The 26,431-nt window shown below is 40.7% G+C and overlaps 1 protein-coding gene across 5 annotated transcripts in view; it reads left to right on the top strand.

The window, feature by feature from the left end:
• Positions 1-26,431, top strand: part of LOC111867661 (graves disease carrier protein homolog) — a 46,269-nt gene that overhangs the window by 13,730 nt on the left and 6,108 nt on the right. For 4 of the 5 annotated variants that reach the window (XM_023857693.2, XM_023857692.2, XM_023857691.2 and 1 more), the window contains 5 exons: positions 5,615-5,748; positions 14,888-15,073; positions 16,550-16,706; positions 18,866-19,007; positions 24,964-24,966. In XM_023857693.2, the coding sequence (XP_023713461.1) occupies positions 5,615-5,748; positions 14,888-15,073; positions 16,550-16,706; positions 18,866-19,007; positions 24,964-24,966 (622 nt within the window). The remainder of the gene's footprint in view (positions 1-5,614; positions 5,749-14,887; positions 15,074-16,549; positions 16,707-18,865; positions 19,008-24,963; positions 24,967-26,431) is intronic. The other variant, XM_023857694.2, reaches the window with a different exon arrangement.

Here is a 26,431-nt window from a genome sequence, read left to right as displayed (position 1 = left end):
ATTAATAGACAAAATTATCCCCATCTCACTTTTCAGTTACCCTAAACCTGGTGATGTAATGAATCATTTAGGCACATGAAAGTGATGTAATGGAACATCTTTTTCACATAATAATGTAAATTTTCAAACAAACTGAATGTAAATTTTCAAACAAACTGAAAATCCTGAAGCAACAATTTGAAGAAGATAAATGTAAGCATGTTTATAATGACAAACAGTTTTAGCTGTAGTGCATATTATAAGAACGATCTTGTAATACTGTGTGTGTGGATGTCAACTCTAGTTATCCATCCACTAAGATATACAGCAGTGATAAAATATTGTTGAAATATAGGTAATAAGTATTTAGATATCCAGAACGTGTTTCTCCTGATTATTGTTTTCACAATAATAGTTTTCCTTCAGTTGCAAATAGGTTTATGTAACAATATTATGAGTCCTTCTAGGTGATACCAATCAACAGTATGAATAATTGCGACACGCTAGTACTTGACCCAGAGACTGGTTATCGTAACAGGTTTTACACACTTTTCTGTGTTCCTCCAAACAAACACCTGGTTAATACCTGAAATTTGGCCTTAACCAGTTCATTTAACAACCTTTCCGATTCATCATTAATTATGTACCTTTTGATGCTATGTAGTCTGAAATACTGGCACTGAACATACTATGTATGAGTAAAATATAACATACTAGGGTATATATCACTTTAGAAATATGGAAGTTACTTGCAATGGGATCATTCTGTACTCGTATTTCACAAATACTGTATTTGTGGCTCTTAGAGCAGTCACTGTGAAGCATAAGTTCCAGGCCGTAACAGTGTGCAGTTCAGCGAAAGCCTGATGTTTTGGAGGAACATCTTGCCTCTATCTTCACAGTCACAGAGTGAGCCCAAGCAAGCAGAGTGAGCTGCATGTTGAAAAGCAGACCAGATATAAGCCATTCATAGTCCAAAAGGAACTGTGGGGGAATAACAATTGTCTGTTAGTGGGGTCCAAAGAACCAGTAGGAATAAAGGAACTGGTACCTTGGTTTTGCTGTTACTGGATCCAGTATGCTTAGAGAAGAGGCTGGTTAGGGATAACATGAGCAAAAGCAATAAAAGGCACCCAGGAAGGTGAAGAAATAAGCTGTTACAGAATCAACCACAGAAGACTGGAAGTATGGGTGGTCTGAAAGTACAGAGTCTATGTCTTGAAAAGCACAGTTTGTGGAGGTCAAATTGTCTTGAGATCCCCATCACAAGAATCCTACTAGAGATACCTATGTTCTTTTTACTGAACCATGTTGGTTCTCTGAGCCCTCCTTACAGGCATTGGTCACTCTCCCATTGGCTGTCTCATGGTTCCTTGGATGGGCGTATGTCTGACATGATTTGCTCTGCTTGCCACCTCTTTCTGTCTAGTTTCTTGTTTGGCTTACTCTTCGACCTGGAAGGTGAGTTAGCATGTTCCTCCAAAACGTGGGGTTTTTTTCCAGACTACATGGCATTACATCCCTGAAGAACATACTCTTACTGTGCAAATTGCTTGTTTTTCAGCAAGATGTCACACAATTAAGAAAAAACAAAAGAACTTGTTTTAATTATAGTTCATATGATTTCAGCCCTGGTATGTTTTCTGTGTAGAAAATAGACACATTTAAAGTACTCTCATTAGTACTTTTGTGTGAAATTATTTTTATGTTGTTTATAGGAGAAAGTTGGCATTCATGAGTTGAAACTCTAGTTAATAATAGAGTGAATGTGCCAGAATTTTTTATGATATTAATATATTTACAAATTTGTTTAGGTCAACATTGACCTGATTGTGAAATGTATCACCATCCTTTGTTGTAATAGCTTCTCACAGTCAGTCTACTGTTCCCCGGAATACTGCAAACAGTTCTGATTTTTCTGTTTTATGATGGTGATGCAAAAATATGTATTGCAAAAAATAGCTAGTAGTGGTTGTGTAAGGCATACATTTTCAGTGTGCTAAAAACAAGGAATGGAAAATAATTTCAAATGTATTTAACCGTATAAAATTTAGAAGTCTTAGGAAAAATAAAAATTTGGATTGCATGTGAAGCTTCAGAAACTACTTGCATTTTAAGAGCTTAAGCCCCCCACCCCACCATCTCCACAGTAAATAATCCCAGTTTGCCATATTTTATTTAATCTTCTTCAGTAATGAATTTATTAATTTTTCATGTTGAAAACGTTATTATACGAAGGTACAAATGAATGAAACTGTTAGTAACAGAAAATGTAACTATTTTCTGTAACAGGATATGTAACAGTTTTAATTGTTGGTACCTTCACTGCTAAGTAAATGAAGTTCTGCTGTTGACCTCGTTACTATGTAAATGTGCACAGCAAAGAACGTAGAAGAATCTGGACATACTGCAAGTGAAACACATTAATAAATGTGAGCTATACAGCTAATTCAATTCCACTGTTTATCGGATAATGCAATACTGTAGACAAGCGCACACTGATAAGATGTCCGCTGGAATTCAGCCGTAAATAACGGAAAGTGTAACAATGAAGCCATAAGTAACAGCATAACACTTGTGCAACCTCTTACATAACCGGTCATAACTCAAGACCAATGGTATATCTTATATTAAAATGAAATTTATATGTGACTGAAAGAATAAAGACCTACATGATAAATGATACCTACATATCCAAAAATGAAGCATATTTTATTCCAAAAATAAAATTGTACGTTGTTTAAACAATTACCCAAAACATGTAATAATTTCCATAATTTTACAGACTGTCAACCACCTGCAATGCCTAAACCATAAGAGTTTGATCCAACATATTGCCAGTGAAATATGTTAATAAATGTGAGCATCTGAAAATGCAGTCCATTTTTTTTTCCATTACTTATGGTCTAGGAGTTATGACCATTTGTTTATAACAGATATGGGTATTTCTCTTTTTAGTCACCTATCCTGGTAACATGACAGGTATTTCATGGATTCCAGATTAGTTTAATCAATTTATTTGATATTCACCAGGTGGAACTACAGTTAGTTGTAACACAGTCTTACTGTTACTGTTACACTTCACAACTACAAACAGTGATGACACTCTTAAAGGTTACTGTTACTACACCATTTAAGATGAAGACTTATCTTAAGACTTCTGTTTGTCTTCCGTCTTCTGTCGTAATCTGTACTCAAATAATCTGTTGGCCAGTTCCCTCCCTGATGTAGATTCTGGTGGAAGCGTAAGGAGATCACCTCCTTCAACAGTAGAGTTCTTGCTTTCCTAGCCATTACTGTGTTTTGATTAGTTCATTGTCGTGGATATCAGCTCTTAATCAGTTAAATTTACAATGCGCATATCAAAACTCTAGTAAACAAAGTTCTGTAGTTGATTGTGTTACCTAGGAAATGTGTTCACCGAGCCATTGCCTAGCTATTTATGTTACACATGTAATAATTTTTCTAATTTTACAGATTTTCAACTGCCTGCCACAGCGTTTTCAATGTTAACCCTGGATATAACCAGATAAAATTCTTGTATGTAGCTAATAATGTACATGTATACAAGCTTTTATTGCATGAAGATTCCTGTGACCTAAACAATTTTGGGTTAGTGTTGAGGTATCAAGAGAATTTCAGTACACCACAGCATAATCATTTCATAAGTATTTAAATTGCACCCTATGTCTTATGCTTCATTTTGTAAAAGATGAAGTTGTCCCTGTGCTTAACTAATTAAGCACTGCCTTGAAGATTTAATCACAATAGATCATTGAAGGTCACAGTGCGGGGCCCGGTTTTTATGGCTCACCCCTTACATACATACATGCCATGAAGATGTATGGGGGAGTGGATGTATTGTTCCACGTTTTCTTGATTTATGCACAAGCTGGAGGTGAGTGGTCAGCTTTATGCCCCTACCACTTTACGCCCCAGGAAAGAGCCCCTGGTGCCCTCCAGATAGGAAGCTGGGTGGGCCCCAGAGTCAGTCTGGACGATGTGGAGAAGAGAAAATTCTTGATCCTACCAGGACTCGAACTCCGACCTCTCAGTCATCCAGCACATAGCCAGTCACTGTGCCAACTGATGTTAATTTATACATACGTGGTGTGTTCAAAAAGTATCGAACCTTTGGTCGGCAGAAATACATTTATTGATTTGGGGGTACAAAACCCTAATCCCCTTCAAAGTAGTCTCCTTGGTAATGCACACACTTCTCCCAGCCCTTCCGCCATTGTTGCAAACACTTCTGGAACGCATCTTTTGGAATGGTGATCAGCCGGGCTGTTGCATTCCGCATGATGTCTTCTCTTGACTCAAATTGGGTTCCTTTCAGCGGCATTTTCAGCTTGAGAAATAGCCAAAAGTCACACGGAGATATGTCAGGGGAGTAGGGAGCCTGACGAACCACAGGGATATTGTGTTTGGCGACGAAAGTCTGAATCAGATGCACAGAATGGGCGGGTGTATTATGATGGAGCTGCCAAGTTTTTGCTGCCCACAGATCCGGTCTCTTGCACTGCACAGCATCACGAAGGCGACGAAGGACCTCCTGGTAGTATTCCTTTGTGATGGTTTGGCCTTGTGGTGCGTACTCACGATGCACAACCCCACAGGAGTTGAAGAAAACGGCCAACATGACCTTGACATTGCTGCGGACCTGCCGTGCTTTTTTTGGCCTCAGGGATGTCGGATGTTTCCACTGTGACGACTGCATCTTGGTTTCCGGGTCGTACCCATAACCCCACAACTTATCGCCTGTGATCACGGTGTTCAGAAAGTTGGGGTTACTGTTTGCATTGTCCAGCATGTCCTGTGCGATTTCCAGACAGCGTTGCTTCTGCTCCATTGTTAGCAGTTTCGGTACGAATTTCGCGGACACTCTCCTCATGCCCAAATCCTCGGTCAAAATTGAATGTACCGATCCAATGCCTACCCCTATCTCATTCGCAAGTTATACTGTTATACAGTATACAGTTCACTGTGATACAACGGTCCTCCATGACCAATGACATTCTCAGTTCGGCTTGTTGAGGGTCTGCCTGAACGCGGTTCGCTGTCCACTGATGTTGCGGCCATCTTTGAAGCAGTTGTCCACTCCTTTATCCATGAGTTGCTCATGGCATCGTCCCCGAAAGCCTGTTGAATCTTGCGAATGGTTTCCACTTGGGTATCGCCAAGCTTTTGGCAAAATTTGATGCAGTATCACTGCTCATGTCGTTCTATCATTTTACACCTTACTGGAATCCGACGAGCGTTTACTACACGTCCTCACTCATAGGCCAACTGCCAGTGACTGATGCTTTCTGCGGGTGGGAAAAAATTCACGACTGCGCATGAATGACCCCTCCACATCTCCATGTGGGGGAGCCTCCCGCGCTTCATTGGTTTACGCGGGGAAAAAGAAGGTTCGATACTTTTTGAACACACCATGTGTATTTTATAGGTAAAAGTCCATGCAGCCATACATGTTAAACAATCTGTATATAAATAGATTTTGATGCAACTTGGTACTGAGCATATTTGTTGAAATTTGGGCCATAGGTGATACCATGTGTGGCAAATGGAGCTGCCATGCTATTTATTGTATTAATTGTTACATTAAAATATTTGTACAATCTGTGTCCATTAGGTGTGTTCTCTGGTCTGCGGCATATTGTTCGAAAGGAGGCATTCTTCGCTCTGTATAAAGGCAATGGAGCACAGATGGTGCGGATATTTCCTTACGCTGCCACACAGTTTACAGCATTTGAGCTATATAAAAAGGTAAAAGAATATTTTCTTGTTCTCTGAGGTCTCATAATTGGATGATGTGTAATGGAAGTTCCAAAAATTAATAAGTAACCTATGAATTTGTATGTAAACATAAATTAGAGTGTACTTGTGGAAAGACAATTTATAATATTGTCATGATTTATATGTGACTGTAGATGGAGTTTGGAATGGTGAATGGATTTATTGACCACTTGTATGCACAACTCGGACGTATAAGTAATTACAGCGCTGTCACTTATCTCCACAATTCACAAATCACCACAGCAACATTAAGCCTTTTCCAGCCTGCTGTGTCATCACCAGCCATTCCCTAGTAACAACATGTAACAGTGGAGATTCATCAGCTTCATGTGCTCATGTTCTGTCTTCACAGCCTCCCTTGCAGAACTCAGCTGAACTGACTGGGTTATCCAGTTGTCTTCAGTATAACTCCTGAGCATGTACCATGCAGAAAACACAGCCCTTCTATTGTTGTAGAGGAGTGTTTACCATGCCATTGTATAGCAACAGCCATGGTGCAGACCATATAGAAAACGCCGTTTGCAACAGTAACTCTATTGTTGCACGCATATTCATTTCTGCAGGAACTTGATTACTGAGCCTTTGTCCAGAAACGATCGTTGTTTACAGAGTCCCCACTTAGGAATGGGTCTATACGCCACATTGCCCCTTCCTTAAGGCCGTTCGTCCAAAATAGCCTACAGGCATACCGCCATTTCTTCTTTTCCGAGGGCTGTGCTTGCAACATTTTTGCTTGGTCTTGTCTTCCTCCCTGTGGTGCAGGATTTCTCGGTGTTTCCTCTCCAACTGCTTCTGTTGCTCCCTCCTTAAGTCTGCCCATCCCGAATGGCTCCCTGATAGGGTGCCTGTCGGTCCAGGTCCATTTTTTCAGCTGACCACAGCAGCTCATGGCTAGATGCTGGTTCCCATGCTGCTTCTTCAGTACTCTGACAGGTATCAGTGTGGCCTCTTCCTTAGGGACCTCCTCGTGGTCCACCACGGACTCTGGGTTTGCCTCCAAAATCCATGGCCTCCGTCCTTCCTAAACAGGCCTCCATTTTCTCTAGCTGGCAGTCCATCCTGGTCATCATCCTTTCATGAGGAGCATCAAATTTGGCCAGCATTTCTTCTTTCAGGAGTTCTTGGCCGGCTTTCATTTCCCTCAGATTTGCATCCATTTTTACCTGGTTGGCTTTCATTTTTGCTTGGTTGGTTTTATACCTGCTTTTATTTCCTTGAGATTGACATCCATCTTTTCTTTATGGCATGTATCCTGGCCAGCAGGTGCTCCATCATCTGTTCCTTCATTTGTTCCATTTTTGTAGTATGGCAGTATAACGATGAAGATCCAATGCAGATTCCAATCCTACCGCTTCTGACACCAAATTGTCAGAATTTAGGGGTGTATGACTATAGACAGGATATGGATTGATGAGTAGATTTATTGACCACCTATACACAGGACTCGGAACTGCAAGCAATTACAGCACCACCGCTAATCTCCATGTTTTGGGGTTTGAAACTGTGTCAGAGACCTTCATCATATCTTGAAATTGAAAGTAATAACTTCTTAGAAAAAATCAAAAATACGTACAGTGGGTGGACAAAATAATGGAAACACTGAGAAATTGAGGAAATTGTGTTGGCTGAATTGAAAGAATTTCGGTTGGCAACACTGAACATTTTTTGTCCGTTTGTTTACACCCTGTAGTGTTCGTATCACTGCATTAGTGACTGTGTTGATTGACAGCCCTTGTGAAAGAATCAGTAAATGGGAGACTTGTCCAATTTTGAAAGAAGACAGATCTTTGGTGCATGTTTAGCTGGAGCATCTGTGACGAAAACTACCACATTATTAGGTATATAGAAAGCAACAGTTTCTAAGATAATATCATCTACACAAATCATGGGAAGACAACATCAGCAGAGAGTAATGCTGAGCGAAAAGCACCACTGACAGACAGAGATCATGTTACATTGAGAAGGATTCTTTCAAAAAATCACATAAATACCACAGGACAGCAGAACTGAAGAACCTTTTTCTACAAGAATTGTTTGACATGAGCTTCACAAATCCAGTATCCACAGTGGGGCTGCATTTACTGAAGGTAATGCCCAAATGCATAAACAGTGGTGTCAACCATAAAACTTTGACATCGGACAACTGGAAACGGTCGTGATGATATGGTAGATGAGTCATCCTTCACGCTGTTCCCTGCATCAGGAAGAGTTTATGTTTGGAAAACACCGAAGGAAGCCTACAGTCCGGAATGCCTGGTTCCAACATTAACAGTAAAACATGGGGAAGGTTCTGCGATGATTTGGGCAGCAATATCATGGTACAAGATTCTGTTGGTCCCATTGTTACCCTTCTTGGTTGAATTACTGCACGGGAACACATGGACAGGTTGCATAATCAGGTTCATCCCATGATCCAGATGGTATTTCCAAACAACGATGCAGTTTTCCAAGACATCAATATCTCCATTCACACAGTTGGAACTGTTCAGTATTGGTTTGAAGAGCATGAAGGTGAATTTCAACATCTTCCCTTGCCAGCACAATTGCCAGGTTTGAACCTCATTGAACCACTCTGGTCAGTTTTGGAGACTAGAGTATGGAACAGATCCCACCTCCAACATCTCTGAGGCAAGTTGAAGATATTCTTAAAGAAGAATGGTATAAAATTCCACTGAAGACTATTCAGAACATGTATGAATCCATTTGAAGAGGGATTGCGGCTGTATTAAAGGCAGAAGGTGGTCCAAGACCATATTAATAAAGAAATGTGTGCAGTATCTGTGGTGTTTCCATTATTTTGTTCAACCTCTCTATATAACCATCTACATTTGTAGAGATACAGATTTTCCATAATTAAATTGTGTTAAGTTAATGGGGTACAAGGATCAGGCAAGTTACTTAGCCTATCTGTTAAACCATACGAAGGGGGACCCAAAAATAACCGGAAACGACCTGTTGCGCGTGCATGCTTTGTAGTTACGAGTTGTGCTGCTAGGTGGTGTTAGCTGGGGGTCTCCCGCGACTGTTAGTGAGCTGGCGTCAGTCTGAGTTAAGTGGTTTGTCTGTGGTGCTCTGTTGTGTGCGTTCCTGTTTCAACCCTTTGGCGATTAGTGAGATGGCCGACCAGAAGGAACAAAGAGTGTGCATGAAATTTTGCTTTCTGTTAGGGAAAACTGCACTTCACTCTTCAAGTCGCGGCAAACATTCACGCGGTTTTCTCTTTGGTCATCTCTGAGCAAGCGAGGAACAAATTTTGCAGACACCCGTCTCATGTGCAAACCTTCGGTTAAAATTCGCTGGACCGTGCTCCATGAATGTTCGTTTCCTCAGAAAGTTGGTCAATGGTCTTTCGACGATCTTCATCAATTTCACGCACACTCTTTGTTCCTTCTGGTCGGCCATCTCACTAATCGCCAAAGGGATGAAACAGGAACGCACACAACAGAGCACCACAGACAAACCACTTAACTCAGACTGACGCCAGCTCACTAACACTCGCGGGAGACCCCCAGCTAACACCACCTAGCAGTACAACTCGTAACTACAAAGCAAGCGTGCGCAACAGGTCGTTTCCGGTTATTTTTGGGTCCCCCTCGTACGGGGTGGGCTCTCAAATTTTGTGATACAGCAGGAATCCAAATAGCTTTACAACCCCTGTAAACTGTTCCCTTACAGGTAAAAGGTAAAGTTGTCCCTGAGCTTAACTAATTAAGCCCTGTGCCATGAAGGCGTATAGGGGAGTGGATGTGTAGACCCACGTTTTCTTGACCTCAGCACTAAGTTGGAAGTGAGTGCTCAGCTTCATGCCCCGGCTGTTTCATCCCAAGGAAAGAGCCACCAGTACCCACTGAATAGGAGGTTGGGTTGACCCTAGAGCCGGTCTGGATGTGATCAAAAAGTGAAAATTCTTGACCCTACCGGGTCTCGAACTCAGACCCCTCTGTTGTCCAGTCAGTAACCAGTTACTACACTGACTGTGCTGTCCTGGTTTCCATACAGTCATGAGAAAATTCACAAAATATTTCACCAGCTACAGCTGTATTTTCCAAAATCACATATGTTAAATCTTACTGTTAAAACTGTGCATGGATACACTTATATTTTCAGTATTTCATGAGAAATCAGTGACTCCCACCAGCCCACAGTTTGAGACACCATACCTTATGGTTAATAAAGATAGCAACCATTTTAAATTACTGTATACAGCTGCCTTGTGTAGGTGCCTGTGATGGTGAGATATGTAAATGTTCGTACTTGAGTTTTATACATTATAGCTGCAGTAACTACTTTATCTTAATACTTACGGATCCATGTAAATTGCATAGTAATTTAGGATGTACAAGGTGGTTCAAATATGACCAGAACTGATTTGTGTGTAAACAAGCAGCACTGTGCAGCAGCTGTGCGTCCTTGAGAAAGTGAAGCCACGGCCTCCACCCTCCCTCCTGTTCAGTCCTGTCTGGGAGTTGCTAGAGTGTTGAGCAAACAGAAGGTACTGCGGAGTGTGGAACAATGCATTGTGATCAAATTCCACATTGGAGAAAATGTCCTGTCCACCGAAATTCACCACAGACTCCAACAGCAGTATGGGAAAGAGTGTCTCTCACGGACCCATGTGTTTGAGTGGTGTAAGTGCTTCAGAGAGGGCAGAGAGTGTGTGGAGAATGAACTGCATGATTGTCGGCCGCGAACATCCATCACCGAGCCAAACATTGATCGTGCAGATGCGCTTATTCACGAGAATAGGCACATCACTATCAAGGATCTTGGAGCAATGCTGTCCATCAGTGTTGGTAGTGTAGAACTCACCGTGAAATAAAACCTGCACTATTGCAAGGTGAATGCATGGTGGGTACCATGCACTTTGACGGACGTGAACAAAATGGTGTGCATGCAAGCTGCCAGTCATCTCCTGCAGCAGTTTGAAGATGAAGGTGATGCATTTTTGAAGGCTATAGTGACCACCGATGAAACATAGGTGCACTACTTCATTCCCGAGTCACAGCAGTCATCGCGCAAGTGGCGGCATACCAGTTCTCCCAAACCCAAGAGAGCGTGGAGGAGCCGTTCGGCAGGAAAAGTGATGGCAACGTTCTTCTGGGATTGGCAGGGGGTTATCCATATAGACTTCCTGACAGATGCCAGAACAGTCAATGCAGCTTATTACTCAGACCTCCTGGCAACAGACGTGAAGGAAAAGATCTGATCCAAGCGGAAGACAGGTGGAAAGCTGGTAGCCTTCCTTCAAGACAGTGCACACCACCATAGGGCCAAAACAACAATGGAAACCCTCCGGAAATTGAAATGGAACCTTCTGACACCTCCGCCGTACAGTCCTGATTTGGCCCCAAGTGATTTCTACCTGTTTGGAAGGCTCAAATCAGACTTGCAAGGCATGCGGTTTGTGGACAATGACGCCATCATCCAGACTGTTCGGGAGTGAATACGCCGCCAGCCACAAGCCTTTTTTGAAAAGGGCATCAGGATGCTTCCAGAACGTTGAAAAAAATGTGTTGACTCCGGAGTGGAGTACGTTGAAGACTCACATGTGCAAGTAAGTGTTTGGAAATTATGGTATTTAAAAAAAAAATAGTCCCAGTCATATTTGAACCACCTTGTAATATAGCGGCCTCCGTAGTCTAGGGGTAACGTTCCCACCTCGTGACTCAAGGTACGCGGGTTCAAACCCGGCGGAGGTCGTGGAATTTTTAAGGGTGGAAAAATTCAGGGAACAAGTCCTCCGGGAGGGACTTTAAGCCGTGGGTCCCGTGTTGTAGCTTTACGGCACACAAAAGAATCTCATGTTTCAAGGGGACCTCTGAGCCAAATTCAGGACATTTCCCACCCAACAGTAGTCTCTAACACCTCCGGTAGATGGGGGAAGCATCAAGATACCGCTGAGCCAGTAGAGACCGAACTCGCTGGCTGAGTCGGGGCTGATGGGACGCACCAGTACCAGTAGGGTATAGAGACTGGTAGAATATCACGGGGTTGGAGAAACTGCATAATGAGGAGCTCCATAACTTGTACTCATCTCCAAATACAGTTAGAATGCTCAAGTCAAGGAGGATGAAGTGGGCAGGGCATGTAGCACGAGCAGGGGAGAAGAGGAATGCATAAAGGGAATTGGTAGGAAAGCCAGCTGGAAAGAGACCACTGGAAAGACCAAGGTGTAGGTGGGTGGACAATATTAAAATAGATCTTAGAGAGATAGGATGGAATGGATTGGATTGATCTGGCCCAGGATAAGGACCAGTGTAGGGCTCCTGTGAACATGGTAACGAACCTTCAGATTCCATAAAGTGCTGGGAAGTTTGTGAGTAGCTGCACAATTGGCAGCATCTCAAGAAGGGCTCAGTTCCATGAGTGAGTGAGTGAGTGAGAGAGAGAAAACTCCCATGCATGTCTGAGGTTGTGAGTGCTGTATGACAGAGTAGGCTGATGTAGTGGTAATACTCTAGACTTGTATTCAGGAGGTGCTTGGCTCAGATCCGCCAGAATACTGGACCTTGATTAGGCATGACTGCATCCTTCAAAATCCTGTCCAGCTCATATCTTCTTCAGTCATCCTACCATTTGATACTGTATAGTCTGAGACATTGAACAGTGTAAAATAAGCCACCAAAAGTAGTACAGAAACAGCAACAGGCTGTGGGAAAGGTGAACAGGGGTGAAAACATATGCATAATTTAGTTTTTCTACTGTAATAACAACTCTTGTTATAAGTAAAAAAAGTAAAAGTAAAGCTATCCTTGTACCAGGCCGTGCAGGCCCATAGGGTTGTGAGACGTTGAGGGTCCCACATTATCTAGACAATTGGCTGAAAGATGGCGGTAAGGTTGTCATCCTTACCCGCCGGCCATGCTTTACTCCCCAGGAAAATTATTTAATTAATTCCTGGTACTCATTTCTGTTAGAGGCTGAATAAACCCCAGGGCCTAGTGCGGCTGGAAGGATTAGGTCAACTGAAAAAAAACAATGACCTCATCAGGACTTGAACCTGCGACCTTCCGGCTTGTAGCATAGCCCATCAACCACTATGCTACTGCATACTCCCCACAACTCTTATTGTATTAATTTTAAAACTTACTTTTGTAATTAGTTAATTGAATGTTCATAAAATGAGTTAGTGTACTTTCAGATTTTAACCTGGTAATGATCCACTTGTCAGTTTTCAGCCCATCGACTGAAAAGTAAACTTGCATTTAAACATTTATTAAATAAGTTCAGAATTTTGTCATACCATTTCTTGTATACTGAATGTTGCATGAGAAAACCATTCCCACATCTGCATAGCCAGGTAAATTCCAGTTTTATTACAACATTAATACACACAGTCTTGGAAAGAGGTCGGTATAGCACTTAGAAAATAATTGATGATAAGGCAGAAACTGTCAGGAACAAGTTGCAATTTTGAAAAAGTAAGTGTAACCTGTAATATGGAAGGAAGTAGTGGACTGTTTTTACCTGAATTATGCATCATATGAATGTAGCAGTTTTCTTGTAAAAACAGTTGTAATTGCCAAGCACAGCCAGCTGTTGTTGTAAGTAATATTAATTAAAATGATTAACATTTGTTTGCACATGTTGGGAATCCAGAAGAGGGAGGATCCCATTCTTGCATACTTGTGAGTGGCTTAGGCCAGTTCTCACTGGGAAGGGCGGAAGCATTGGTCATCTTTCTTAGAATTGTGTGAAGTTTCAAGACCATGGCTTTTCTTTGAGAACCTGAGATTTGACAGGTTTGTGCAGTCATTAGTTCTGGAGCAGGAGTTTCTTGAACTGATGCTTTCAGAATCATCCATCAAAGGCATGTCTGTCGTGCCATTGAGGGCTTATGGTTGACATTTCTCTGAGAAATGTTATATTTTAGCGTCCTGTTGCACTGACTAATGTCCGTGATTTATGCTAACCGTCTTACAGTGCATACACTTTTTCACCTTACTCTTCTCTTTTGCATTACATGTTTCAGCACTAATGTGCCATCTTCAGTTGTGTTTTCTCTATGCACGTCTAACTACTGCATTGCATGCCCTGATGTCTTCATATTAAAATGACTAAAATATATATTCGTCATATATAATAATAGATTTTAAATATTAAAACTTTTCAGGATTCATCATCCTTACATCGTATCTCAACACACAAATCACGCCAGTCCTCCTCTGTCGGAGCACTCTTCCTACATGCATGTGTGTATCGTGCTCTTTGTTGTGTCTTGCTCCTGTCACTGCGTGACTCTGAGAAAGGCAGCTGATTGGGAAATGTAAAAATGTTGAAACCTCCTTGTTTTGGGAATTAGCCAATGGAGGATCTCAAGGAGGGCAATTTGTGATTGAAGCTGGAGGTCCAGAGGTGTCTACTGTCTCAAAACTAGCCACTTCTACACAGAGTCCATTCCCAGTCTTTTCAAGTGGTGGGATGCAGAATCTGCACCCTTCAGAATTACTAAGGCAACAACCACATAACTATTCATTGCATTACTTATTACTGATCATTGTGAACCACAACAATTTATTTAGTCATTATGACTTAATGGAAGTACATCACATTATTAAAGTGGATTCCTGTAAACAAAAGTGTAACTATCAGTGCCAGTATACATGTGTTACATAATAAATTCTCTCTCTGAGGTACATCTGTGTGATCATGGTGTTTGCATGTGCAACCAAGTTCTTTTTATCCTGTTAAGCCAGGCCCATTAGGACCTAGAGATCAGCTGTGATCCCAGCTAAAGCTAGTGGCCATCCTGTCTGACCTAACTCAAAAAACTGTACAAATTCATTGCCACTAGACTGGTGTTTACTGGCACCCATCCATCCTTCTACCTTCCCAGCCTGTCACTATGACAGCTGTGAGGAAAGTGCAGGGAGAAGAGGTAAGGACAGTACCCCAGTCAGAGGAATCATCGGCATCATCATCCGAGGAAGGACATTGTTGTGCCCAATGTCAGTGGACTGCGGCAGTGCCGAAAGAAGTCCAGCTGAGATTTACTACACAGCAGTTTTGTAGTTCATAAGAAGAGAATCTGTAATATAGATGTTAGCTGTGTTGTTTCAGACTGAATAAGAATATTGTAATTTCTTGTTTCATGCTTTTGTATGTTTAGATGCTGACTTCACTGTTGGGCAGCAACTCGCACATAGGCAAGTTTTTAGCAGGTTCAGGTGCTGGAGTCACTGCTGTAACACTTACATATCCTCTAGACACCATCCGGGCTCGTTTGGCATTTCAAGTAACAGGAGAACATGTGTACAGTGGAATAGTCCAGACAGCATTAAGTATATTCAAGGAGGTATGCTTATTAGGTTTAAATTTTTATTTAATTCTGTTACTGCATCTTATACTTTTCCCTTGTTAATTATATCTTTCTTTGTGCACTGATATCAAAGAGATTATCTTAATGGTAATGCTGTAAGCTTTATTGAGAAGGTGTGATCAGTTGACAAAATTTCACTTTTTGCTCAGTGTAGTTGAGCTTTCTGTTAAGTGTCTGCAACCTAAGAGTTACATCATAGTTGATAGAAACTGATATAAAGAGCATGAAAAAATCTCCATACTTAATAAGGTCACTTTGTACAGTATGTACACATGATAACCTTAAAAGTTTCCATAACAAGCAAATTTAGTGATACTGGCAGGCTGGAGCCTACTTACAAATATCGAGGCTTGCGCAACTTTTCTACACTCAGGAATGAGAAAAAAAATAATTGCCTCAAATGCCAGATAACATATTTCATTAGCAGTTATGATATCCCATGATGGAAACACTGCAGATGTTTTGATCATTGTATTTAAAACAAATGATGTCCTGTATAGCATCACAGGTTCAGTGATAGTCATGAATTGTTCGAAGATGGAATGCCTGCAATATCATGGAACCAAGACAGTGTGAGAGAAGTGCAGATGGCAGAGGAAGTTACAGAAGAAACCAGAATATTAGTTGAAGAAAGCAGTCTTCTGGGATTTGGCACCGTGTATATGTGGTGTTNTATACTTTTTCTTCTACCCTGAAGATGGGGGCGATACGTTCCTCCGAAACGTCGGTTAACACCACATATACACGGTGCCAAATCCCAGAAGACTGCTTTCTTCATAGTCACCGCCGTGAAAGCCTCAAATCTTACACAGAATATTAGTTGATTGTTACCATTTCATTTTCATTAAGGATGTGAAGGTGCATCATGTCAGCCAGCACTTCATATAAAGATTGCTGATGCTAGAAAATTGGAATGACTGCATGAGGAGTAATAATTAAGTTGTTGTTGCAGAAGATAACAGTCCAACTTTTTCTCAGAGATTGTTACAAGTGAGGCTGTTCATCTGAAACAGTCCAAAATATAGGCAGCAGGAGGTTGGATGCTATGGCATAATAGTGCTTCGGTGTATTGGTTACTCACTGCCTTTGCTCATTGAGCATGATACTGTGGTACTTACCCATCTACCACACCCTAATGCAATTTTTACCTCATTCTGTAGATGATGCGCTTGCTAAGTGGCTGTCACTTTGAGAATGCAGCAATCGTGGTGGTTTCTAGAAGAGTTTTCAACAACTGTATGACAGATGGAACTGTAGCTTCTGAAACACGGTATTTAGAATGCAACTGCATCTAAGGGCTTAGGACTGCAGAGTTTAGGATGTGCTCCAGTCCAAGAACATTTTCTAGTATCTGCATATCTGATGAAACAAATCCCTGGTCTGTTGTGCAGATCTCATTCCTGCATACCAAATTCTTCTGTACAATGTGTTGTTCTTTTTGTTCATTTAAAGGAAGGAGGGCTTCGAGCTCTGTACCGTGGTTTTGTGCCAACAGTATGTGGAATGATTCCATATGCTGGTTTTTCATTCTACTGCTTTGAGATGCTGAAATATATATGTATGAAGTACATGCCTCAAGTGACCTGTGATAGTTGTTCACGAAATACAGGTACTGTACAGCCAGTTAAGGTACTTTAATAAATGAATGAATGTGAGGAATGAAATAATTGATTATTCATGATGGTAGAGATATATTTGTCTTAAAAAGTAAAATAAAATAAAAAAAAAAGTAAAGCTATCCCTGTACCAGGTGTTGAAGGCCCATGGGGTTGTGAGACGTTGAGGGTCCCACATTATCTAGACAGTCGGCTCAAAGATGGCGGTAAGGTTGTCAGCCTTACGCGCTGGCCTTGCTTTACTCCCCAGGAAAATTATTTAATTAATTCCTGGTACTCATTTCTGTTAGAGGCTGAGTCGACCCCAGGGTCATAGTGCGGCTGGAAGGATTAGATTAATTGAAAAAATCCAGTGACCTCATCAGGACTTGAACCTGCGACCTTGCGGCTTGTAGCATACTGCCTCAACCAACTACACTACCGTGTTCCCCCTATGTTTGTCGTAATTATGCAAAATTCTCATTTCTTGTTTATGGATGATTTGAGCAGGGAAAGCCCTGCATGGCAACTGGCTTCCTACTCCATGGGCACAACAAAGTAAATTTATATGGTTATGTAGTAGTGGAAATGTACTATCCACTTTGACTTCATCATTCAGGAAATTAGAAGTAGAGAGTGACAGGTAAGTTTGTCCCAGTGCTTAATAAGCACCACACAATGAAGGCAGGTAGGGGAGTGGAGATATAGCTCCAAACATTCTTAACTGTAACGCTAGATGGAGGTGAGTTTTCATAAGCTCCAGCTGCTTTACCCCAGCGAAAGCTAGCATAGACTGGGTGGACCCAGAGGTGATCTGGATTATGTGGAGAAAAATGTCTTTTGCCCCTGCCAGTAATCAAATCCTGATTCCTCCTCTCATCCTCTAGTTGCTAATCCAACTGAGCTATTTTGGCTCCCAGATATTGATAAGTCCAGTCTATAATATGGAGTCACTGCTCATATCCTAGATAATTATATCAGGTAAACATTAACTGTGTACCAGATTATGAAAATGTGAAAGACTGGTTTGAGATATAACTTGTGGTATAAATGTATTATTTAAAAATGGTCCAGACTGGGGAAGTTATCAAACATTTACATCAGCTAGAAAAATGTATACATATCTAAATTAACCAAGTAAGGTGTAAATTAAAACAGTTGTAGTATAAAATGATAAGAGATAAATATTTCTTTACAAGTGAATACAAAACTGTAATGCAAGCAACCTGTACTCAGTTCCCAACTAGTCTAGATAGTAACAGGGTGAAATCAACTTAGATAAACCTTGATTAATTCTTCACAGAATGTGATTGCTGGTTTGAAACTAAACTTAAAAAAACTGAAATGAAGTGAAAAATTGACAGTGACCTGTTGGAATGATTTGGCAGGTTAAATTGCTGTTGCTACAAGTGACTCATAGAACGGCTTGGAGACCCAGCCATTATTAGAGCAATAGCCTTCAGAAACTGGAAACCAGTATCATCAAAAATTATTATATTTTATTATGTCAAGATTATAATGTTCTTGGATGTGACACTGTATAGCTTGGAACCTTCTTCAGGATACCATGAAGATGGAAGCAGCAGTTTGTTTTGAAACATTGGTACCCACTACCAAACTACAACAGCATCCCCTCCAGAAAGATCATAATCTTGATACTCGCTGCTATCAAAACCTCAAAGCTCTCATATTATATTTTCTGTCTGAGGATTTTATTCTCTATTTTCTCTACCTGTGGTATACAACAGCCCCTCACCAACCCCAAGGGTTACTTTGTAAAAAATAACAACATTGTTGGCAAAACTGAGACCTTACAGGAAATTTTGGTTTAGGGAAACGTGACTGATGTTAACACTAATCAAAACACAAATGAGTTGTCAGTTTTTATAAGCAAAAAATAGAATTAATTATAATAATTTTAAAAATAAATTAGACATAAAATACATATGATCTCAAAAATCTGCACTGTAAGTAATCTGGAAGTTACAAAACAGGTTTTGAATGGCAATACAGCCCTCCCTGCTTTTTCCAAATATAGATACAGATAAAAATGGCAGATACATACAGATACTATAGTTGGCAAAACTGGATACAAATTGAAAACTGTGAATGCTTGAAATCTTGAGCTGGTGAGGGATGCTGCATTTGCTTTATTCTTTTGTTGTAATTGTAGGTGGACTAGTTCTTATGATGCCTGCAAAGTTGCTTTGTGGAGGTCTGGCTGGTGCAGTGGCACAGAGCGTATCATACCCATTAGATGTAACAAGGCGTAGGATGCAGCTTGCCATGATGAATCCAGAGACGAGAAAATTTGGGTAAGAAGTTAAAGGGTCATATCTTATTTTAGAGGGGGATCAGAAGAAAACTGTGTGAAATTGTGAATGTGAAACATTTGTCTCTTGCATGTCTGAACACATTGAGCTGATGCTTATCTATATAATCTCCTTTCTCCATCATACATTTTTCAAATACAGCATTATTGTAAGTTTTCAATGAATGTAACTGGAGGAATGCTATTTTTTTGTGTGCTTCATGAAACAGTTTTGTAGGCAATGACTATTACCAGCAGATTGTTACTACACTAAGGCAGAATTCTATAAATACAGTACATATCAATACTGATCAGAAATTTCTTTATCAGATGTCAGCATAGAATGTGTATCTTACAAGGCTATATATTATAGAAAAGAAGAATCTTGGTGATACGGACTGGTTTCACAGCACTGCATATGTGCATGTACAGATGTGACCTGCAACAGAAATTTCTTTTAGTCCTGCATTTAAATGTTACAGTGGTACTTTAGAAGTTCCCTCGTTGGCCACAAGGATGGCATTATAATTATACTTGGTGATTACAAGTAATCCATGTTAAAATATATTTGATAAAAATGTTGGAAAAGTTTTCACTGAGATGTAGGTCAAGTAGACAGTTGACAGCATAATGTATTCTTTAATTACCTTTCTGCATCACAATTTTTTAATTTCTCTCTCATTATTTGTTTTATAGATTTCATGCATGCTATTTATTCAAAGTAAGTATTTCCATTTGTCATGAGCAAGACAGAATAATTTAGATGAAATACTTATGCTTTTGCAACTTATTAAAAAGCATTAATATATATGAAAGAACAGTATATAGTTTTCTGGTGAGATCATGCTGGTAACAATTTTGAATGAAATCAGATGTTTTGAGATGATGATGATGATGAGGAGGAGGAGGAGGAGGAGGAAGAGGTGGTCTGTGTGTGCATGTGTGCGGGAGGTTGGGCTGTTACCATGTCGTACACACTTTCATTTCCATGTTGTGGAATGCACTCTCATGTAATACTATTGTATATATCTTGCATTTGTAGATGTACAAGGTTAGACAATTAAGTTCCAGGACTGCATAAATTTTAAGAACACTACATTTAAAATTGAACATATTGTGACATGTAGACACATTGCTAGGGTATGAGTTGGCAAAACACGTTTCCATGGAGACAGATTCTTGGAAACCAACACATCGCTGAGTAATGAACATGTTTCCCTGGTGATGAATTCTTGGAAACCAGACCTTTGCTGTGTAATAGACAGTTCCTTGGATATGGGGTACAGGTTATCAGCAGGCATTTCCATGGGTACAGATGCGCGATATGAGAGAAGAACAGAACTGAGTTCAGATGAGTAGAAGACAGAATAGAGAGAGATCAGATCACATCACATCACATCAGAATGGAGCAAGTCCTAGGCAGTCATTATTGTGAGTTACTATAATTGATTGTGATTATGAGTGATTGTACAAGAAGATGTTAATAAATCCAGTCATCCAGTCCAAACCCCATCTTAGTAGTCACAGCCATAAATTGTGACAATCTCTTTCAATATTCATCAAAATAATCTCCTTGAGATGTCACACACTTGTGCTGTTTCATAAAATTGTTGGAAACACTTTCTGAACTCACTTGCATGTAATTCTAATAGTTCCTCCATTACATTTCTTTTAACCCCTCAGCGCCGAGGTCCGTACCCTGCATGCATAGTGCAGTGCTATGTTTCAGCTCTTATTTTGTACTGCTGTTCTTCGTGTAAAATAATTATTTTGGTATGAAATTAAAGAGGAAGTTTCTGGCTGTCATTTTGTATATTCATTTTCCCACTTTGAACTTCCTGCGGGAGTTGTCATACATTTGAATTCTTTAAAAAGGTTTTCTATTTCAACACTTGGTTCTCTTGTTACCATACAAACCTACCTGTGCCTAGGGGAATTCTTATGAACTAAGTATGTTAGACCGATACCGTGTGCTCTCCTGCATGCTGACTGAAAGAAAAGTTGATTGTCTTAAGGCATATGCTGATCAGTGCTCCTTTAAACTGGTTTTTGTAACGACAAGAAGACAGGTGGAGAATCTACGACTTTGAGACGTGATGTTGACTCTAAGAAGGGTGTTATGACTGCTATGAAGCAAACGATAAACAGTTCACTATATGAATGACACCACTGTAATTCCCCTTCGTTCTATAAATACGCATCATGCAGTCTTTTTAGCCAAGGCCAGTCAGAAGGAACAAACAAAGTGGACAGCTTCGTTGTGTCAAGACCCAGTGCAGAATATATCTACTTCAAACTGAATCAGAACAAAGTTTTATCCGATTCGGAATTAGACACTAAAAATGGATGTTTGTGCTTTTCTCGATTCTGTGGTAAATGACAGAATCGAGAAAAGTACAAACATCCATTGGGAGAACATACAGAACTAAAGTAAAGTAAGTAAAGGAGTCCCTGTAACAGGCCGTGGAGGCCCATAGGGTTGAGAGATGTTGAGGTTCTTACATTTTCTAGACAGTCAGCTCATAGATGGCGACAAAGTTGTCAGCCTTATGTGCCAGCCGCCCTTTACTCCCAAGAATGTTACTGGTACTCATTTCTGTTAGAGACTGAGTTGACTCCAAGGCCATAGTGCAGCTGGAAGGATTGGGTCAATTTAAAAAAAAGATGCAATGACCTCATCAGGACTTGAACCCATGCAGTTCCAGATTTTAACATACCGCCTCAACCAATTATGCTGTCACATGCCCCTTGCAAAACTATAAGGGACAAAAAGAAAATTTCTAAATGCAATGATAATATGTAGGAATAGATCAGTTGTCAATCAGATTTCAGTTAATTGAGGGGACTCTCTGTGAAATATGCTAATTCTGTAGGACACAAAGTACCGGGTCGACATTCATCAGACAAAACAGTGCCCCATCTCAGAAAGAAATTTTATAAGCAAGATTGCACCAACTGCAAAGAAATCAAAACCACAGAAACAGCGTGTTGTGTGTCAAAAACTGTACTGGTGTGACACATGTGACGTGGGACCCTGTCTGGAATGTTTGCATGACTAACACACCCAGCTAGCGGCCTCCGTAGTCTAGAGGTAATGTTCCCACCTCATGACTCGTAGTACGTGGGTTCAAATACCCGGCGGAGGTTGTTGAATTTTTAAGGGCGGAAAAATTCAGGGAACAAGTCCTCCGGGAGGGACTTTAAGCCATGGGTCCCGTGTCGTAGCTTTACAGCATGTAAAAGACCCTCATATCTCCAAAGGAGGTCACTGAGCCAAATTTACGGACGTTTCCCGCCCAACAGCAGTCTCTAATACCTCTGGTAGATGGGGGAGGCATTATAGATACCTCTCAGCTAGTAGAGCCGGTCTCGGTGGCTGGGCAGGACTGATGGTAAGCACCAGTACCGGTAGGATATAGAGACTGGTAGAAATCATAGAGGGAAGCACAATGGACCAATACAGGTCTAAGTGCATGGCGAAACACACCCTCTCCAATAACTAACTAACTAACACCCAGCTGGCTCTGCCATAGCTCAAGCGGTTAGTCACTTGCTTTCTACCGTGGTGGCCCGGGTTCAAGCCCAGCTCTGGTCATGTTGGATTTGTGGTGGACAAAGTGGCACTGGGGCAGGTTTTCTCCAAGTACTTCGGTTTCTCCTGCCAATCTTCATTCCACCAAATTCTCCATCATAATCACCCAGGGTAGGTACAATAGGCCAATCAGTGGCCGACATGCCGAGTGGACCCAGTTGGACTCCACCCCCCACTAAGCAACACACCCAGCTGAACTTCTAAGGCAATATGATACTATTGTTCATAATTTTTATAAGCTTACTGTGTCAAAAATAATTTTAAAGTAGTGTGCATCAATACTCCAATTCTAAATACTTTTCTTAACGTTGTGTGAAAATCTGAAAAACAGAATGCCAGTTTTTCCCTATTTCTTATGCTTTAAGTTAAATGTTGCACCCTCCAATTTAAATATTTAAATATCCTCCAGCATTGGAGTTGAGTAGGAATTTAAATGCCTGCTGGTGGTGAAGGGATAATATTTTCCATGTCTTCAAATCTTCTCCCTTTCAGTGGGAATTTGATTTTGGGGAATAAGAAGAAGTCTGGCTGGGATAAATCGGGAGAATATGGGGAGTGATTTAATTCTGGAATCCCTTGTTTTGGAAAAAGTGCTTTATTGATACTGCAGTGTGAGGTCTTGCATTGTCCTGCAAGAGAGACCAGCTTCCTCTTTCCTAAAACTAGGTCTTACTCAACAAATTCTTTGAATCAGACAAGACAATACTTCAACATAATATTCCGTATTCACCTTCTGACCTGGTGGAACATACTTTTTAAGAATGGTTCCCTGACTGTCAAAAGAATGTGACCAACATCATTTTGTTTTTTTACTTTTTAAATAAAAAGTTGTTGTGTCTTGGAGAGCTTGGTGAGGGCCATTCTGTGCTTTGCCTTTTTGTTTGGGGATCATACTGAAAACACCAGGTTTCATCACCTTTACAGTTGAATCAAGCAAGGAAGGATCATCATCCACAGATTGAATAACTGTTGACAAGCTTGCAGTCTGATAGCCTACTTATTATCAGTCAAGCAGTGCAAAACAAATCTAGCATAATCTTCCATTTCCTGAGATGCTCCACCAAGCTTTGGCAATTAGTTTCTCTGCTGATTTTGAGTTCTTTCATCATCCTAAGAGTCCTTCAATGATCAGTTGAAATCAATTCCCTGACTGCTTCGATCATTGAGGTGTTCAAACAGCTATTGGTCGTCCACTGCATTTCTCATCTTTGAGATTTTCTTGGCCATCCTGAAATCTTGCATTACTTGCTTGCTTACTTATGGAGCTGAGCCCTTCTGGAGGAGCCACCAATTCTGTAGCTACTCAAGAATTTCCCAGCATTTTATGGAATCTGAAGGTTCATTACCGTGTTTACAGGAGCCATCCACTGCTCCCTATCCTGAGCGAGATCAGTCCAATCCATCCCATCCTATCTCTCTAAGATCTATTTTAATATTGTCCACCCACCTACACCTTGGTCTTCCCAGTGGTCTCTTTCCTTCTGGCTTTCCCACCAATATCCTATACACATTCCTTGTTGCCCCCATTCATGCTACATGCCCTGCCCACCTCATCCTCCTTGACTTGATCATTCTAATTATACTTGGAGAAGAGTACAAGTTATGAAGCTCCTCATTATGCAGTATTCTCCAACCTCGTGTCACTTCATCTCTCTTCAGTCCAAATGTTCTCCTCAACACCCTGTTCTTAAACACCCTCAGTCTGTGTTCCTCCGTTAGTGTCAGAGACCAAGTTTCACACCCATGCAGAACCACAGGCAAAATTATAGTTCTCTATATTCTAATTTTTATGTTTTTGGACAGCAGACAAGAAGACAAAAGGTTCTGGACTGAATAGTAGCAAGCATTACCGGAGTTAAATCTCCTCTTAATTTACTCCTGAATCAGGTATCCTGAAATCTTGCATACCATAAAATAGAAACATGTACAAGAGAGCATTGTCACCATAAGCCTGATTTATCAGCTGTTTTGCCTATGTTGAAACAAAAGTTAATATTTGCTCTTTGCTCCATCACTACAAGCTGTCACGTTGATCTGCTTGGTACAGATTCTTAAACACGACTGAGCATGAACAACACAAGATAACACAATGGAAGAGTCAACTTACAAGAACAAGTTGAAACATGTTCCTGTGTGCTTCTAAATATACATAATGGACTCAGTCCCAGAATTTGTCAAACCTTGTATAAATACCAACGCTCAAGGGTTGCACACTGGTGTATGAAAGAACAGATTGCAGAATTGTAAAACGTCTCTAATGCAAGGTGTAATTGTATTGTATGATAACTAATCATTTCTTGTTTATTCTAACTCTCTTCTTTTTCATGATTTCCTTCTCTTCTCTGATGGTCACGTTGGGATTCAACAGATGGTATGTTTTGCTATAAATAAGTTGTATTGTGTTTAAGCACTTACTTTGAATAATGCCTTATAGAGATTGGTGGTTTTAATAACATATATTTAATATGAAAAATAATTTTTCATGCTGCTCATTCTCTTGGGCACTGAACAGTGAACTACTCTTGCTCCAAAATGAAATATTTTTCACTCTGTATAGCACCTCCAAATTTCACAGAATAGATCTTTCTGAGACTTTTTATGTACTGTAAGTATACCTTCTTTAAATTTTCGACATTGTGTTTATTTTATAGAACATACAGGGTGTCTGGATGAAAGGTATCCAAAATAAAATACATGGGGGGGGGTAAAAAATTATCCGCACTCTTGTTTTTCCAATTTATATACAAAAAAGTAGGGGTTGAACAAGTATGTCATTTTTCTACATAGTCTCCTTCCTTTTTGATGCACTTGGTCCAGCGGTCCACAAGCTTGCATATTCCCTCCAAGAAGGTTTTCAATAGGTCGCACAACCTTTTATGCACTATTTGTCTGTAGAAAATTGACGACCTCGTAAAGCATCTTTGAGTGGTCCAACGAGATGATAGTCGTAAGAGCGAGATCTGGGCTGTAGGCAAGGTGTTCCAGCACCTCAAAACCCAAATGGTTACTGGTTTCAGTGATCTGGCCAGCCATATGTGGGTGTACATTGTCATGCAACAACAACACTTTCTTCGACAATAGGCCTCGGCATTTTGTGTGAATTGCTGGCCTCAGATTACTGGTCAGCAAATCACTGTATCTTGCGCTGTTGATCACACACCCTTTTTCCAGGTAATCTTCCAGTATAGGCCCTTTTGAATCCCAAAAAACGGTTGGCATCACCTTTCCTGCAGAAGATTGAGTCTTGAATTTCTTGTCCAGCCACTTTCAAACTTCTCGATCCACTCATACACACTTCTACGTGGTACAGCACTGTCCCCGTATTGTGATGAAAGCCTCCAATGAATTTCAGCCCCTGACACACCTTCCAACCAGAGCAATCGGATCACTGTTCTTTGTTCCTCCTTGGTGCACACTGCTAGCGGAGTGGCCATGTTTACACTGTCACACCATCAAGGAAAATTACGTGATCACATGACCACAGTAGAACCAACTCTTAAGCATGCATGTGCAGAAGCCAGTGTGACAAACCTAAAGATGTGTTACGGCGAACATGCAGATAATTTCTGACTTTCCCTCATAATTATATCTCAGAATGCCTTTATCATACTCATTTATGGGTTACACCATTACAAAGGGAAACTATATCAGAGTTTTTTCTGAGTATATAACTTTCTCAGTACTTTCAGTGTGGGCTTCCATGGTGGCACAGCAAATATCCAGATGATATTCAACATCGTTTCACATTGCTTGAAGCATGTTTGGTGTTACCGTAGCCACAGGGTCTCTTATGCAGGCTTGCAGGTGTTGAAGGCCGTTGATCTTAACCTGGTAGT

The sequence above is a fragment of the Cryptotermes secundus genome, unplaced genomic scaffold (genome assembly GCF_002891405.2).
Source record: "Cryptotermes secundus unplaced genomic scaffold, Csec_1.0 scaffold931, whole genome shotgun sequence".
Taxonomy (NCBI): domain Eukaryota; kingdom Metazoa; phylum Arthropoda; class Insecta; order Blattodea; family Kalotermitidae; genus Cryptotermes; species Cryptotermes secundus.
Note: the sequence above shows the minus strand (reverse complement) of the source record. Positions and strands in the feature narration are given on the sequence as shown.